The sequence below is a fragment of the Diceros bicornis genome, chromosome 28 (genome assembly GCF_020826845.1).
Source record: "Diceros bicornis minor isolate mBicDic1 chromosome 28, mDicBic1.mat.cur, whole genome shotgun sequence".
NCBI classification, from domain to species: domain Eukaryota; kingdom Metazoa; phylum Chordata; class Mammalia; order Perissodactyla; family Rhinocerotidae; genus Diceros; species Diceros bicornis.
Genome location: NC_080767.1, coordinates 4,526,014 through 4,544,591, shown reverse-complemented (window position 1 = coordinate 4,544,591; position 18,578 = coordinate 4,526,014). Strand labels below are relative to the sequence as shown.

At 42.3% G+C, this 18,578-nt stretch overlaps 1 protein-coding gene and 1 pseudogene across 5 annotated transcripts in view; both read right to left on the bottom strand.

The window, feature by feature from the left end:
* The window catches only part of RECK (reversion inducing cysteine rich protein with kazal motifs), a 111,548-nt gene that overhangs the window by 33,548 nt on the left and 59,422 nt on the right, over positions 1–18,578 (bottom strand). For all 5 annotated transcript variants that reach the window (XM_058523511.1, XM_058523512.1, XM_058523513.1 and 2 more), the window contains 4 exons: positions 16,633–16,845; positions 15,032–15,168; positions 12,892–13,032; positions 11,519–11,707 (listed from right to left, as the gene is read on the bottom strand). In XM_058523511.1, the coding sequence (XP_058379494.1) occupies positions 11,519–11,707; positions 12,892–13,032; positions 15,032–15,168; positions 16,633–16,845 (680 nt within the window). The remainder of the gene's footprint in view (positions 1–11,518; positions 11,708–12,891; positions 13,033–15,031; positions 15,169–16,632; positions 16,846–18,578) is intronic.
* Positions 8,060–11,041, bottom strand: LOC131393095 (calicin-like; annotated as a pseudogene).

Here is an 18,578-nt window from a genome sequence, read left to right as displayed (position 1 = left end):
TTTTTTTATTGATGTTTTAATAGTTTATAACATTGTGAAATTTTTGGTCGTACATTTTTGTTTGTCCATCAACATATATGTGTCTCCCTTCACCCCTTGTGCCCACCCTCTACCCCCACTGCCCCTGGTAACCACAATACAGTTTTCTCTGTCCATGTGTAGGTTTATATTCCACATATGCATGAGATCATACAGTGTTTGTCTTTCTCTTTCTGGCTTATTTCACTTAACATAATACCCTCCAGGCCAATCCATGTTGTTGCAAATGGGACAATTTTGTCTTTTTATATGGCTGAGTGGTATTCCATTGTATATATATATACCACATCTTCTTCATCCAATCATCAGTCGAGGGACACTTGGGTTGCTTCCACTTCTTGGCTATAGTGAATAATGCTGCAATGAACATAGGTTTGCATAAGTCTCTTTGGATTGTTGATTTCAGGTTCATTGGATAGATTCCCAGTAGTGGCATAGCTGGATTATAGGGTATTTCTATTTTTAATTCTTTGAGGAATCTCCATAGCGTTTGCCATATAGGCTGCACCAGTCTGCATTCCCACCAGCTGTGTATGAGGGTTCCTGTTTCTCCACATCCTCTCCAACATCTGCTGTTTTTTGTCTTGGTGATTGTAGCCATTCTAACAGGCAGGAGGTGATATCTTAGTGTTGTTTTGATTTGCATTTCCCTGATGATTAGTGATGTTGAACATCTTTTCATGTGCCTATTGGCCATCTGTATATCTTCTTTGGAGAAGTGTCTGTTCATTTCCTCTGCCCATTTTTTGACCAGGTTGTTTTTTGTGTTGTTCAGTTGTCTGAGTTTTTCATATATTATGGAGATTAACCCCTTGTCAGATATATATTTTGCAAATATTTTCTCCCAGCTGGTGGGTTGTCTGTTCATCTTGATTCTGGTTTCCTTTGTCTTGTAGAAGCTCCTTAATCTCATAAAGTCCTACTTGCTTATTTTTTCTTTAGTTTCCCTAGTCTGGGTAGGCATGTCATCCGAAAAGATTCCTTTATGACCAATGTCAAATAGTGGGTTCCCTATATTTTCTTCTACGAATTTTATAGTTTCAGGTCTCACCTTCAGGTCTTTGATCCATTTTGAGTTAATTTTTGTGAATGGCGATAGCAGATGGTCCACTTTCATTCTTTTGCATGTGGCTGTCCAGTTTTCCCAACACCGTTTACTGAAGAGACTTTCCTTTCTCCATTGTATGTTTTTAGCTCCTTTGTCGAAAATTAGCTGTCCGTATATGTGTGGTTTTATTTCTGGGCTTTCAATTCTGTTCCATTGATCTGTGTATCTGTTTTTGTACTAGTACGATGCTGTTTTGATTACTATTGCTTTGTAGTATGTTTTGAAGTCAGGGATTGTGATGCCTCCTGCTTTGTTCTTTTTTCTTAGGATTGCTTTAGCTATTCAGGGTCTTTTCTTGCCCCATATGGAATTTTAGTATTCTTTTTTCTATTTCCGTGAAGAATGTCATTGGGATTCTGATTGGGATTGCATTGAATCTGTATGTTGCTTTAGGTAATAGAGACATTTCAACTATGTTTATTCTTCCAATCCACGTGCATGGGATGTCTTTCCGTTTCTTTACGTCATCATCGATTTCTTTCAATAATGTCTTGTAATTTTCATCGCATAGGTCTTTCACCTCCTTGGTAAGATTTATTCCTAGATATTTTATTCTTTCTGATGCAATTGTAAATGGTATTATCTTTTTGAGCTCTCTTTCTGTTAGTTCGTTATTAGCATACAGAAATGCAACTGATTTTTGGATGTTGATTTTGTACCCTGCCACTTTGCTGTAGTTGTTGATTATTTCTAATAGTTTTCCAATGGATTCTTTAGGGTTTTCTATATATAAAATCATGTCGTCTGCAAATAGTGAGAGTTTCACTTCTTTCTTGCCTATTTGGATTCCTGTTATTCCTTTTTCTTGCCTAATTGCTCTGGCCAAAACCTCCAGTACTACGTTGAATAGGAGTGGTGAGAGTGGGGAGCCTTGTTTCATTCCTGTTCTCAGAGGGATGGCTTTCAGCCCTTCCCAATTAAGTATGATGTTGGCTGTGGGTTTGTCATAAACAACCTTTATTATGTTGAGGTACTTTCCTTCTATACCCATTTTGTTGAGAGTTTTTATCATAAATAGATGTTGGATCCTGTCAAATGCCTTCTCTGCATCTATTGAGATGACCATGTGGTTTTTATTCTTTGTTTTGTTGATGTGGTGTATCACGTTGATTGATTTGCAGATGTTGAACCATCCTGGCGTCCCTGGTATAAATCCAACTTGATCATGGTGTATCATCTTTTTAATGTATTGCTGTATTTGGTTTGCCAATATTTTGTTGAGGATTTTTGCATATATGTTCATCAGCAATATTGGTCTGTAATATTCCTTCTTTGTATTGTCTTTGTCTGGCTTTGGTATCAGGGTGAAGTTGGCCTCCTAGAATGAATTAGAAAGTGTTCCACCTTCCTATATTTCTTGGACTATTTGAGAAGGATGGGTATCAAATCTTCTTTGAATGTTTGGTAAAATTCACTGGAGAAGCCATCTGTTCCTGTACTTCTATTTTTTGAGAGGTTTTTGTTTACTGTTTCAATCTCTTTACTTGTGATTGGTCTATTCAGATTCTCCATTTCTTCTTGGTTCAGTTTTGGGAGGTTGTATGAGTCTAAGAATTTATCCATTTCTTCTAGATTGTCCAATGTGTTGGCATATAATTTCTCATAGTATTCTCTTATAATCCTTTGTATTTCTGTGGTATGCGTTGTAATTTCTCCTCTTTCATTTCTAATTTTATTTATTTGAGCCTTTTCTCTTTTTTTCTTAGTAAGCCTGGCTAAGGGTTTGTCAATTTTGTTTATCTTCTAAAAGAACCAACTCTTTGTTTCATTGATCCTTTCTACTGTTATTTTGGTCTCAATTTCATTTATTTCTGCTCTGATTTTTATTATTTCTCTCCTTCTGCTGACTTTGGGCTTTGTTTGTTCTTCTTTTTCCAGGTCTGTTAGGTGTAATTTAAGGTTGCTTATTTGGGCTTTTTCTTGTTTGTTAAGGTGGGCTTGTATCGCTTTGAGTTTCCCTCTCAGGACCGCTTTTGCTGCATCCCATATGATTTGGTATGGCATATTTTTTCGTTGGTTTCCAGATATTTTTTGATTTCTCCTTTAATTTCATCAATGATCCATTGGTTGTTCAGTAGCATGTTGTTTAGTCTCCACATTTTTGTCACTTTCCCAGTTTTTTTCTTGTAGTTCATTTCCAGTTTCATAGCATTATGGTCTGAAAAGATGCTTGTTATGATTTCAATCTTCTTAAATTTATTGAGGCTTGCTTTCTTTCCCAACATGTGGTCTATCCTTGAGAATGTTCCATGCGTGCTTGAGAAGAATGTGTAGTCAGCTGTTTTTGGATGGAGTGCTCTGTGTACGTCTACTAGGTCCATCTCGTCCAGTTTTTCATTTAAGTCCACTGTTTCTTTATTGACTTTTTGTCTGGATGATCTATCCATTGGTGTAAGTGGGGTACTAAGATCCCCTACTCTTACTGTGTTTTGTTAATGTCTCCTTTTAGGTTTGTTAATAGTTGCTTTATGTGCTTTGGTGCTCCTATGTTGGGTGCATATATATTTATAATTGATATGTCTTCTTGGTTGAGTGTCCCTTTTATCATATATTGCCCTTCTTTGTCTCTCTTAACCTGTTTCATCTTGAAGTCTACTTTGTCTGATATGAGTATGGCAACACCGGCTTTCTTTTGTTTGTCATTAGCTTGGAGTATTGTCTTCCATCCTTTCACTGAGCCTGTGCTCGTCTTTAGAGCTGAGATGTGTTTCCTGGAGGCAGCATATTGTTGGGTCTTGCTTTTTAATCCATCCTGCCACTCTGTATCTTTTGATTGGAGAGTTCAATCCATTTACATTTAGGGTAATTATTGATATATGAGGGCTTAATGTTGCTGTTTTGTCACTTATTTTCCAGTTCTTTTGCATTTGCTTTGTTTCTTGTCCCATTTGTTTCAGACTGCCAATTCAGTTTGGTTGTTCTGTCTTATGACTCTTCTAGTTTTCTCTTTGTTCATCATATGTGATTTTGTTTTGATTATTTGTTTAGTGGTTACCTTGAGGTTTGTATAAAACATCTTGTGTATGAGATAGTCCATTATCTGATGGCCTCTTATTTCCTTATACTAAGTGAATTCAATCTCTTTCCTCTTCCCCTTCTAAGTTTGTTCTTGTTATACCTTATTCTATCTTGTGTTGTGGGTATTTGTTTACAGTGATGAGGTTAAATTTATTTTTGGTGATTTCCTTCCTTTGATCTTTGATTTTGGTATTTAAGTGTTTACTAACCTATTCTAGTAAAGATCTACTATTTTTCTGATTTTGTCTACCTATTTTTCTCCTTGCTCCAAGCTTTGTATTTCCTTTCTCTTCTTTTTTCAGGCCTGAGGTGCTTCTTCAGTATTTCTTGTAGTGGGGGTCTTGTGGCCATGAACTGCCTTAGCTTTTGTTTATCTGGGAAAGTTACTATTTCTTCATCATATTTGAAGGCTATTTTTGCTGGATAGAGTATTCTTGGCTGAAAGTTTTTGTCTTTCAGTATTTTGAATATATCACTCCAGTCTCTCCTGGCCTGTGTAACGTTTCTGTTGAGAAATATGCTGAGACCCTGATGGGAGTTCCTTTGTACGCTATTTTTTGTTTTTGTCTAGCTGCCCTTAATATTGTTTCTTTGTCATTGACTTTAGCCAGTCTTACCACTATATGTCGTGGGGTGGGCCTTTGCCTGTTGACGTATTTAGGCGACCTATTGTCTTCACTTACTGGTATTTCCTGCTCCTTTCCCAGATTTGGGAAGTTCTCAGCTATTATTTCCTTGAATAGGCTCTCTGTTCCTCTTTCCCTCTCTTCTCCCTCAGGAATACCTGTAATTCTTATGTTACATTTCCTAATAGAGTCAGATAATTCTTGGAGACTTTCTTCATTTCTTTTGAGTCTTAGTTCTCTCTCCTCTTCCATCTGGAGCATATCGGTATTCCTATCCTCCATAATGCTAATTCTTTCCTCCATATTGTCAGCTCTGTTCTTTAAAGATTTCAGACTCCCCTTTATCTCCTCCATTGTGTTCTTCATCTCCATCAGCACTGACTGGTTTTCCTTTATGATTTCAATCTCTTTTGTGAAGAAATTCCTTATCTCATTGAATTGTTTGTCTGTGTTATCTTGTATTTGAGTTTTTTTATGACAGCTATTTTAAAATCTGTCATTTAGGTTATGGATTCCTGTGCCTTCAGGGTTGGTTTCTGGGTGCTTGTCATTTTCCTTCTGGTCTGGTGATTTTATGTACCTTTGCATTGTGGTTCCTATATTTGCTTTGTTTTTCCACATCCTGGAAATATCTGGTTGCAATTTCCACCCGCCACCACCATGTGGGGATTAAGGGCTGTGTAATCTGAGGCCTCCGCGCTCTCCCCCATCTGCTCGCTGTGATCGGCCAGACGCTTGGTCTTGCCTGGTTGGCTGAGCTTCAGTATCGGGCATGCTGGGAGGGGGAGGGGCTCTCTCTTTTGCCCACTGGTTTCCTGGTGTGGGGGGCTTCTCGCTCACCTGTTATCTGCTCTCCTGGGGTGCTCAGATGTTGATGACACCCCTGCAGCAGTTCTGAGTCCTCTCTCCCCACTTCCTCGGGGGGCCCCAGAACGTCCACTCTCAGATGTGCAGCAGTGTGAATCTTTCTGATCTTCCTTTTTGCTGTCTAGGAGTCCGTTGTTGGTCTATGACTGTTCCTTTTGTCGTATCTTATCAGGGGAAGAGTTTACGGGAAAGCTCACTCCGCCATGATGCTGACGTCACTCTCCAGAGAGATTTTTGGTGGACGTGGGATTATTTATGGAGCTCAGATGAACTGACTGTATTTCTCTGGAGTCCTGGTGCCAGAATGAGAGGTAAGGAGCTGAGAAAGAAGACAGGGGAAGAGTGGGACCCTGGGACACCTGAGAGGGTGGAGAACCAGCTATAGGGAATGGCCTCTGGAGTCAGTAAGAGGTGACTTAGAGGTCAGCTGAGCATGGTGGGGTGGGGATGGGGCAGCTGGGCTTATTTGCATGAATCTGCAAGACCCTGCTCTTCCAGCCGGCAGATGGCAGTGAGGTGAGCAGAGGAGGGGGCTGCCCAGGGCTGGAGCAGTGAGAAATGTGGGAGAAGTTCCAGGGGAGAGAGGGTCCACTGTGAAGTCCAAAGTCCTCGCCCAGAAGGATGAAAGTAAGACCTGGGCAGAGGGGCAGGCTTTGAAGAGAGAAGCCAGCCAACAGAGGTCAGGAAGACAAGGCTGAGCAGGTGAGCAGCACTGAGGGGGAAAAGGAAGAGGATGAAGCAGATTTGAACCCGGAGGACCTGTAAAGTGTCCTGCCTTGTCTAATAAGAGCCGTTAGCCTCCTGGGGCCTCGCGTATGTGGTTAGCCCAAACTGAGCTGTGCTGTAAGTGTAAAGTACACACTGGATTCCGAAGACTTAGCATGAGAAAAAGAATGTTAAGTATCGCATTAATAAATGTCTACATTGATTATTTGTTTCAGTGATGATATTTTGAAAATCTTGGTTTAAATAAAATATATTACTAAAATTAATTTCACCTGTTTCTTTATACCTTTTTAACATGACTACTAGGAAAATTTAAATTACACATGTGGCTTGCATAATATTCCTGTTGCAGGGCACTGACATAGATACTCCCTCCCAGGGACATGGATTGTCTGTGTCACACCTGTGGCCCCAGCACCTGGAACAGGGACCTGCACACAGAGGCCTCAGTGATGGTGTGTGTGTGTGAAGTGGAGGAGACAGTGAATTCATGATGAATGAGAGAACGGATGAATGAGGATTCTATATGCTGTTCCAGGACGTGGTCAGTTTCTTCTAAATTGCTGAGGACTATGTGTGAGTACACACATGACTGAAAGGGAAACAGAGAGTTGGAATTGAGGCAGGCTCACCAAGGCTTTGAAGGCAGGAGTCTCAAAGAGCATTTGATGGGACCTCACCTAATATAAGGGCCCAAGAGCCCGGACCCTTGCCTCATCCCTCTTTCTTTCCTTCTAAAAAAGTACTCCTGTAGCACTTTAATATTTGCCAGGGGCTCTCCTCGGCATTTTGCATGTACTGACTCATTTAAACTTCCCATCACTCTATGAGGTAGGCACTCTTATTGTCCCTCTTTTACAGATAAGGAAACTAAGGCACAGAGATGGTGAGTAACTCGCCCAGGATGACCCAGGAAGTGATGGAACTGGTATTTGAACCAGGCCATCTGTCCCCAGTGTCCATACCCCCAACTACTACACCCCCCGTCTCTCTTATCCTGTCATCTCGCCTCATCCCCAAGCTTCTCTCCAATAGAGAAATAGGTTTCTTTTTTCTCCCTTGACTGACCTCTCTTCCACCTCCAGTCCCTCAGACCTCATATTCCAGGAGAAAGTTCTCAATGAACCTTGCTCTCTGGAAACAATTGTGAGTAACCCCCCAAGTTCCCCAGAAATGAGTCACAAACACACACAGCTGCATGGTCGAATACAACAGCCAAGTAACTGCCTCCCCCATTCCCTCTGCCCCCACCCCTGAGCCTGGCCCACACCACCTTCTCCCTTCCCAGCCCAGGAGGCTCCTCTCCCAGACCTGGGATTGCCCCTCCCCGCCTTCCTGGGCAGACTTGAGGGAAGTGTGTGTTGGAGGATCCTGAGGCTTCACAGATCTAAGCAACTGCTTTACGTGTCAGTCTAGCAGATGCCTGCAAGGTGACTACAGGGGACAGAACAGGGGGTTTCCAGACACGACCTTGGCCAGTGCCTGGGAGATGCCTCAGTCCCACCCACCAGGGACTCCATTCCAACCTCGGTTTGGATCCCTCTAGTGACAGAGTAGTCCTGAGTTTCCAACCACTGGGAGCAGCCCCAGCCCACGATCTCCCCTTCAGGGCCAAACACAGACTGAAGCACTAAGAAAGAACCCACAGGCCATCTTCTTCTCTTTCTCTCTCTCATTAAATTGTGAAAAATAACGCACTCAATTATTCTCCCACTTAAAAACTGTTTTAATTTCTTTGAAGAACCTTGCAAGGTAGCTTGGCTAGACAGCAGGCGGAACAGTCCAGTGCTTCTGGTGGCGGGGGCAGGGTCTTCCACTGGCTTGTCTTTTTGTCCAGCAAGTAGGCGTTTGGATTGATGGTGTAGTCCCTTTTCTGAACATCACTGGCTGTGGTGACACCCCCAAATACAAACACCCTGCCATCTCCGATGGAGCATATAGCATGGGACTCATCCAGGGGGCAGCTGTTGGGTAAGAGAGGCACTGACGTGGTCATCTTCTTGGCTTTGATCTTCTGCAAGTTGATAACCACCCTGTGTCAGTGGCTGTGCATGCAGAGGATGTTGTCCTGATTGAAAGAGAGCAGGGGCCGATGGTTGAACTCAGTGGGGAGGGTGATACTCTGGACCACCTCCCCAGTGTTGGTGTCAAAGCAGTCCACTACCCTGACCCGGGAGATGTAGCCCTTCACCAAGTACCGACCAGTGATGATGTTAAGGTTCCAGTCACCCTTGGTGATCATGGCTGTGGCATACATAGGGATGCTCATCTTCCCTGCCAGGCACCAGGCCTCTTTGCACTCATCATAACGACAGATGTCAGAGACATACTGTCTTGGGGCAATGCTCCCACCCACTGAGTACAATGTCCCCCCACAAGTCACCACGGTGTAGAAGACAAGTCCAACTGGCAGGTCAGGCAACTTGGCCCACGAGTTGTTATCCATGTCATACCGCCAAGCTGTCTTCAGCCCTATAATCTGCTTATTGGTGGCACCAGAGACATAGATGTATCAACCAGCAAAGGTGGCACTAAGTGCTGCTGCCTGATAGGGCATCTCTGAGAGCTTCAACCACAGGTTCTCCTGGATGATATAGGCAAATACTCCATCACTGAACTTTCCCTGGGCCTTCTGGCCACCTAGGATGACCACCAACTCAAGCAGGGCTCCTTTCCGCTGGTGGCTCAGCAGGCTGGATGGCCTCCTCTGCTTTCGTTCATCAAGCACACTCTCAATCAGGGTTGTATGGGCTGAGCTGTTCTCCACGTTCCTCAACTTGTTGCTCACAAACATCAATATCTTATTGGAGATGGCATTAAGATTGATGTAATAAAAGAACTTCTTGAAACACTTCCCTCACTCATCCTTTCGGAAATACACCCAATTTAGGAGTGCACTGAGAGCCTGGTCCTCGTTGAGCACATGCAAGCTTTCATCTTGAAGCAGGCGGCCAAAGATGACAGAACAGCACATGAAGCCCTCAGGCATGGAGCCCTCAGGACTGGCCCAGTAGTGCAAGTTGTCGTGAATGCCAGAGTAGGCCAAGTCTGATATCTCTTTGAGCCCAAACAGCTCAGCCAAGACGAGGTAGCACAAGCAGTTGGCATGGCGAATGGACTTAATCAGGGCGTCACTGTAGTGGATTTGAACGTGTGGTGTGTTGAAATACTGGGCCCCACAAAGGAGCTCCTCCACGTTCTACTCCGAGAGCACCACCTTGCCGCTGGAGAAGCAGTCCAGGAGCTGGTCCATGGTGGCTGGATTCACACAGTTGGGGTCAAGGGTGACAAACAGCTCATTGTGGTCTTCACATCATCTCTGGAGATGAGGCTCTTCACTGCTGGAGAGACAGCAGCCAGCACACTGCGATGTGCAAAGAAGACATGGTGGTCCACAGTCAGGGCCATGTCCCACTACTCTTTGCATGTCCTCTGTTCATTCAGTTTCTGCAGCAGGAAGTTGTCATAGTTTTTCTTGATGAATATCAATTTCATGGTGCTTCTTGCTGGCTGAGGCAGAAGATCAGCAGTAGGTACTAGAGAAAAGACTTTCTCAGGGATTCAGACTGATGGTTGTTTGCAGAGCAGTTGATTGGGGAGGAGTGAAGGGTGGGAGAGAGGATGATGTCACAGAGGCAATGAGGTCATCACAATGCAGGTTCCCCTGAGGGCTTTCTCAGAGGCTCAGGGCCTTTCTCCCTTCTGATGGCTCCAACCTGACAAGGCCAGGTACCCTATCAGGACCTAGTGCCCAGGGCCCAAAGCTCAGGAGGAAACTCAGAGATGGGTTGTGACCTCCACCCAGGAACCTCAAAGCTCAGTTCAAGGCTGCTTCCGGAATGTCACAGCCTGTTGGACAGGGGGTGGTGTAAGGAGGGATAAGGGCAGGCTGGGGGAAGGAAAGAGATTATTAGATCATCCAGAAGAATCCTCCCATTGTACTGGAGGGAAACTGAGGCCCAGACAAGAGAAGGGACTTGCCCATGATCACACAGCCAGTTGGAAGTAGAGCAGGACCTGGAACCCAAGCCTTCTGTAACTTAGTACTCTGTCCATCCTTCCAGGAAGCTCCTCACTACTCAGCTTTCCCCAGCCTCTGATTCTCAGGCCTGGAAGTGCCTTTCTCTGCCAAGGTTCTGGCCATCAGAGAAGAAAGGCTCTGTCCTTTGGCTTCTGACCTTTGTGGCCACAGACACCAGTCTTCTTTAACATAGAGGGAGAGGTGGAGGCCACTCTCTGGAGCAGGGATGCTAGGGTTAGCATCCAGTGAGTGGGGATGGGAGGGCCTCTAAAGTCCTGATCATTTCAATTCCACGGCAAACTGGGACATCCTCTGCACATTTCCAAGTCTCTAGCTGTAAAAAGCTGGGGGCTGTGGGGATCAGCTCTCTCGATCAACTGTGGACTTGGACAGGTGGCTCAGACTCTCTACACCTCAGTTTCCTCATGTGCGAGATGGTAATAACAGTACCTGCTTCAAAGGTTGTTAAGAGTTTAGATGAGAAAATGACTAGAGAGTATTAGCACAGTTTGGCTCGTAGCAAATGTTCAATAAACGCTAGGTGCCATGTTGTTGTTCATGCCGTCGAATGGATTCGGACTCCTAGCCACCGTGTGTACAGTGGAGTGGAACCCTGCCCAGTCTTTTTTGCATGGTCCTCTCACCTTCCAGTGCTATATCAGACAATGCTCCGCTGCTATTCACAGGGTTTTCATGGCCAATTTATTCGGAATTGGGTAGTCAGGTCCTTCTTCCTAATCTGTCTTAGTCTGGACGTTCTGCTGAAACCTGTGCACCATGGTGACCCTGCTGGTATTTGAAATCTTGATGGCTTTCAGCATCACAGCAACATGCAGCTGCCACAGCATGACAACCGACAGATGGGTGGTGTGGTTCCGTGGTTCCCTGAGTGGGAAAAGAACCCAGGCTGATGGTGAAAGTGCTGAATCTTAACCACTAGACCCCCAGGGCTGGCTGCGTCCTATAAAGTATAGTTTGAAAAATACTGCCCTGAGTGTCTGAGTTGTAGACTTTACTCTCTGGTGAGAATCCATCCAATGTTCTTACTACAAAGTTAAGAAAACTAATCTCATATTAAAAGCAAAAAACAAATAAACATAGTTCAAGACTCACTTTTTCTTTTTCCTCCAACAATGCAAGACTTCTGAAGGTCTATACAGTGCATATCCATGCAGTTTTCTAAGAGTCCACTTTGTCCACATGAGCAAATTTTATAACAACCAACTTCCCCTGCAGATGATGGCACCTGAATTAGTGTCCCTTGACGGACGATAAAATCAGAGGCTTCTCCCAATTTGCAACCTGCACAAACAAAAATTACCTAAGAGAGATGATATTGTTTTATGACATTAGATATCCCTCACAGAAGGTCTTACAGGTTCTGTGTGGCTACTAAAGATTATGGAACAGAATTTCACCTAACTAAGGAGTTGCTTTGGTCACTGGTCAAAAGCATACCCTCTCAAATGAAAATTCCATGCTCTATTAGATGCTGGTGATTATGGACCTATACTCCAAAGTTAGCTCTAGTTCAGTATAAAAATGCTATAAGATACGTAGTTTTTTATTTCTTTGGGCTTATCGAAGATATTTAAAAATCACAGATATTTTTAAAATGGTGTTTTGAAACTGACTGTATTTTTAGAATAATCTTGGTCAGTAAAATTTTTAGTGATAGGATATAAACATACCTTAAATTCAAAGACAAGTTGAATACTTAATTGAGCTTAAGCAAAACCCATTCATTTCTGATTTTAACAAGATTTTTTATGACTCTATAGCTGATATGTTACAGTATTACACAAATATTATAGATGATCCTTTGAGACATCATGCTTATTTAATTTAATATTTTGTTCCTTTTTACTTCACACATATTTAAAATGTTGATTCTAACATGATAAATAAACATTTTCAATTGGGAAATAGATAAAAGGAAGCAAAATGTTGCCATGACTATATTCTATAGGGATCCACAAAGAGACCAAGACTATCAAAATTCTATGGGATAAAAACTTTTCAGCCTTAAAATCATATGCATTTCGGCACAACACTAATCTCTATGGAGATAATTACACATCCCACTGAGTATGCCATTTCTCCATATACTAAAGGAAAGAAAAGAAAAAACATCAACAATATGCAGTACGTTTTCTCAAACATTACACCCCGGAAGACAAAGTACAAAAAGCTGGCCCAAGGTTTTCTTTTCTTTTGTTGTCAAGAGCCCTGCAACTCATTATGAGAGTCTGGGTTTGGATTGATATTAGTTTATAATCTAAATGACTATTGAAAATTACATCTGCCTTTGTCTTTCTCTGCTTATATAAATAATACATGTTTATGGGAAAACCTCAAACATTACAGAAAAACATAATTTAGAAAATAAAGTCCCTTGCGATCTCATTCCAAAGATAACCCCTGTAAAGAAACACAAGCAGCACGTATCCACACTCATCCCACAGCCACACCCATCCCCCTCTTACCTTGAACACAAGAGTATGGCAGGCAGGGATCTCCAGATGGACACCCTCTCCGGTTTACCTCACAGAGCTCACTAGTGGGGCAAGGACTTGGGTTACAGGGATGAGTCACTTCTTCCACAATGTTACCTAAAGTACTTGGCCCTGCAAAACCAAAACCAAATCAGTTTAATCAACCCAAAAGAGTAACAGAGGCCTGTAAGTTATCTGAATTAATCATGTCTGGAATAAATGGAGAGCTTATGAGCATAAAGCGAGGCTTGATTCTAGTGAGCCATTAAAACACTCAGATTCTCTGATCACTTGCAAATTTAGCATAAACATACAGACATTCATTCACTTGTTTATTTACTGGGTACCCACAAAATACTGGGCAAGGTTCCAGGTACTGGAGATACAGTAATGAACAAAACAGACAAATCTCTAACACAGAGTTTACATTCTGGTCGAGAAATGAACAATAAATAGATTCTGCGTGTGTGTGTGTAAATAAAAGTCAGACAATGAAAAGCAGTATAAAGGGATAGAAAGTGACAGGTATATTTTGGATAGGGTGATCAAAGAGGTGCTTATGTCTAAGAGGGATAATTTAGCACATTTTACCGTAAGTGATCATAACTTATTATAGTAAGAAGGATCCTGTCCCATGACTGTATTTGTTAACTTGTGAAATAATGACCAAGGAAGAGTCTCACTTAATATAAAGCATATGTGATATTTAAACAGAGTATTGAAATTCAAACAAAAGCATTTCTTTAATTTTTCTCCCATTGAAATAATTTCCTTCTACATATATACTTGACAGATCTGATAGAGTCTAGGATTGTGAATATATTAGTTTTGCTTACTTGATTTTAGGCCAGACTCAGACTTAAGGCTAATAGAAGTAGGAGGGTTCTTGGAGTTCATCTCAACCAGCCCAGTCATTTTACAAATAGAGAACCTCAGGCTCAAAGAAGTGATCTGCTCAGAGTCACAGAGCTCTATATTCTAGTCTCACGCTCTCTTTTTCTCTATGCCGGTCACAAAGGCTAAGGGACATAGTCTGTTGGTCTTGATACAATGCGGCAGATGTAACTAGCTGCAAATCTAGCATCTACTCTTCTCTTCCTGCTTACTACTAGAACTCCAATTTTACTTAGGGTGGCAATGGGCCCACAGCTAACAAGATAATCTTTCCCAGTTTCCCTTACAGCTAGGGGGGTTTTCCCTTACACTAGGATATGGTGGCTAGAATTCCAGCAGCCACGCTGTGATGATAAAGTACACACAGTCACCCTGATGATGAGGAAGCCAAGCACTGAGGATGGTGGAGAAAGAAAAAGGAGCCTGGATTCCTGATGATGGAGCCACCATAACAGCCCTGGACTGTTTATTTCTGGGCTTTCTTTTACTTCTATCTGTTGTCCTGTTATTTGCAGTCAGACTTAACCCTGTCTGACACAGGAAGACAAAGCAAGTAGGAGCTGAATTCACTGTCTGCCTTTCCAGCCAGCTCAGGGCACTAACACCCCGTGGTGGCAGCCTAAATTCTTCCCTTAGCCTAACTGGTTGGTGTGCAGGGGTTCTACTTGTTATCCCCTGGTTTCCACCACACAGTCACCTCGCTGCCAGAAAGCTCAGCTTCAGGATCCCTCAGTGAGATCCCAACGTTTTCTTCTAGCTCTTGGCAGGAGTATTTCACAGACAGAAAAGTTCCATTTCATGTACTAACCCAGACCGTCATTCCTTACTCCCTATTTGGTGGGTGAGTCCAAGCCAGTGCCTCGCTCAGGTCCACTGATGTTCTGATGACAAACAGCTGAAGACTCCCTGGGGAAATTCTACTTCCGGGTCAAATCATGGCGAGGAGACGGCAACGATACGGAGCTGGTCATGAGAAGCCTGGCCCCTGGTTCACTGCTTAGAATTCCTGACTGACAAGAGTTCACTGCCTCCTCAGACTGATACGATAATCACTCCCACTTACATACCTCAGGACGACAATTCTTTCCTGGGCAGAAAAGGCCAAGCAAATAAGAGCCTGCAATTGAGACAGTATCCTTAAACCACATGTTCTCAAGGAGATGCTCAACCAAAGCAAACAAGAAGGGCAGAGATGGAAGGGAGACGTATTTAAAATCTAAACAAACAAAGAACTTACTGAGGTATGTATCCAAAGGTATACAACTCTCCAGGTCATCTGTAGGTGACAGCAGCTCACAAATACTTTCAGCTGTGTGGTCTTCAGGGAATTTGTTCTGGTCCCCACATTTCTTAAGAATCTCCACACAATCTGATCTTGAAAAGAAAAATACAAATTCAGTGTTCAAGAAACCTCCTCATGTTGTCTAGTCAATATCCATTCTGTTTCTGAAGATTTCCAGAAAGTGAGTTCTCAGAACTTAACAATGTTTCACAGTTGGTTAGGCGCAAGGACGGCACAAGAGAACAAGTTATAGTGGACCCCAGGCTGAACAGTAAGTAACGTATTACGCTATCAAAACATCCCTAACCTTCTCTTACCTGAGATCCAAAGGCCTTGCTCAAATTTTATGCTCATACTTACTGACACTACCATCAAGGTGGATTTTCAATGTCTTTGAAAGGAAATTAAACCAGGCTAGTCTGATTTGCTCTTTGCAAAATCATACATCCTTTCCTTCAGGACCTTATGCATACTTGCTTCTCCTTCTTCCCTCCCTCCCTTCCTCACTCCCTTCCTTTCTCTTTTTAAGTATCTTTTTAGTTATCAGCACTAAAGTGTTTGGTCTACAACAATCGGAAAGTCCACTACTTTAAAATTTTGTCAGTCTTCAGTAGGGATTTGACTCCTCTTCTGTAAGTCTTCTGAGCTAAGAGTCTATAAATTTCCCACTCGTTGCCTCTTGCTTATCACCCAGTAGTTACCCCTCATCTGTCCCCTCCTCAGGTCATCTCCAAGTCATGTCAGAGAATAGATGGGGACCCTGTTTAAGGTGGAACTAGTCTGCAATCAGTCATGGAGAGCCCAGCAGCACCGAGCCACACACCAACAACTTAAGGGCTAGATGTTGGCTTGGTTTTAGAAAAGCTTTGTGGGAAAAAAGATGCCTAAAGAGCAGTTGACATAGATTACTATGGAGCCGACACTTTTGGTTTCACCCACCACAGCAGCTTTCATCTCTCCTTTATCCTAGGTCTCCTGAGCAAACCACTCACAAAATGTTTGCTAGGAACAGGCCCTAAGGACTGTATTCACTACCTCCTTCACTCATCAAACATTTATAGAATACCTCTTGTGTGTCACGATTACGCTACCCTGCAGAGGAGAAAAAGGATACAAGGAAAAAAGGCACAAAGAAGAATGAGCTCCTCGAGGAGAGCAAAGTCTAACAGAATATAAGACAAATTAAAATATAAAAATAGAATTGCGCATTGAGGGTACTCAATAAATGTTTCTTGGACTAAGTTCCGTAAGAGAAGTACAAATAAAGGTCTATAGAAATTCATAGTATGGATAATTACTATCAGCTAGAGCAGTCTGGGAAGATTCCATAGGAATGACTGCTATCTGAGAGGGCTAAGAAGCACAGGCAGTGGGCAAGTGGAGGGGGGGGGAAGAGTATTTCAAGCAGAGGAGGAAAAAGTGGGAAAGCATTTGACATGTGGGGATGATGAGCAAAGGGAAGTGGTGGGAGGGAAAACTCTAAAGATAGGCTGTGAGTGGAGATCACAGAGGGTCTGACCCAAAACTGGAGAGTCACTATCACGAAAGAAACTTACTTGCAAATAACACTTCCCCGGGATTTACTATGACAAGGTTTAATCTGCAGTGAACAAGCTATTGCTTTCCACATTTCTGGCTGGCACTTTTTAATGTCAAGAACAGGTATGTTGATAAATGGCATCTTTATGCTTCCTTTTTCCCACAGCTTCATGTCGTTCATGGCTCCTTGATCTGACTGAGCATTACAACTCCGGAAAAGTTCTGTTGGCCTAAAGAGAAAAGAGGCCAGAAGGAATCAAGAGGCAATTATTTTCTAGAGAGAAGCAATGCATAAAATCCTGACATACTAATGCATCAGGAAAATCTGATTTTCTTAAAGAAGAAAGTGCATACAACTCATCAAAGGATATCGGCTTTGAACGTATGAAGATTCAATGTAGATGCTACCAATAAGATTCTGATAGCATGTTTTCTCTTCTGGGGGGGTGAGGGATATTAGCCCTGAACTAACATCTGTTGCCAGTCCTCCTCTTTTTGCTGAGGAAGATTGGCCCTGGGCTAACATCCATGCCCATCATCCTCTACTTTATATGGGATGCCGCCACAGCATGGCTTGATAAGTGGTATGTAGGTCAACGCCTGGGATCTGAACCTGTGAACCCCAGGCCGGGGAAGCAGAGCCCACGAACTCAACCATTACGCCACCAGGCTGGGCCCTCATGTTTTCTTTTTAACACAGATTTTTGTGAGGCAGTTAAAAACTTCAAAATGCTGTGGACAGGACTATCATCTCCACCCGTACCATTGTTTTCATTTCACAAAATAAATAAGCCCAAGTTTTTAAAATTGAGGTACAATTTATAAAAATAAAACGCACAGATTTTTTGGGTACAGTTTGATGTGATTTGACAAATGTGTACATCCGTATAAGCACACCCAAATCAATTAAGGAGCATTTCCATCACCTCAGAAAGTTCTCGTGTCCCCATCCAGTCAATGCCCTCCCTGCTGACTGCACCCCAGAGGCCACCACCATTCGTACTCATATTACCCTAGATTAATCTTACCTGTTCTAGAACTTCATATAAATGGAATCCTATTGTATGTACCCTTGGGGTCTGGTGTCTTCAGCTAAACAATCTTTTTGAGATTCACCCATGTTATGTATATAAATTGTTTGTTCATTTTTATTGTAGAGTAGTATTCCATTAATAAAAGTACCACAATTTGTTTATCCTAGCAGTTCTCAACCTTATTGATCTCAGGACCCATTTACACTCTTAAAATTATTGGGTTCTCAAAAAACTTCTGTTTATGTGGGTTAAATCCATCAATATCTATCATATATAACTCAAAACTGAGAGATTTTTAAAGTAGTTAAATCATTTAACTATTGATAATCATAATTCATTTAAAATGATAATATGCCCATTACATGTTATATAAATAATATTTTTATGAAAAATAACTATATTTTCCAAAACAAAACAAAAATCAGTGAGAAGGGTAGGACTGTTTTATAGTTTTGAACATCTCTTTCACATCTGTCTTCATAGAAGACAGCTGGATTTTCATACCTGCTCCTGCTGCATTCAATCTGTTGCTATATCACATCTGGAAAACTCCACTGTTCACTCTTGTGAGAATGAGAGTGAAAAAGGCAAATAACATTTTAGTGTTATTATAAAAATAATTTTGATCTCACGGGGTTTTGGGGACCATGGACCACACTTTGAGAAGACCGGTTTATTCACTCACCTGTTTGTAGACATTAAGGTTGTTTCCAGTTTTCATGTCTGTTTTCATGGCTACAAATGGGCATTTCTGGGTCATAACTTTCTAAGAAACTGCCAAACTGTTCTCCAAAGTGGTTATACCATTTTAGGCTCTCACCAGCAATGTATGAAAGTTCCGGTTGCTTTACATGCTGGTCAGTCTTTTAGTTGTAGCCATTCTATTAGCGTAGGTGGTATCCTTTTGGTTTTAATTTGCATTTTGCTAA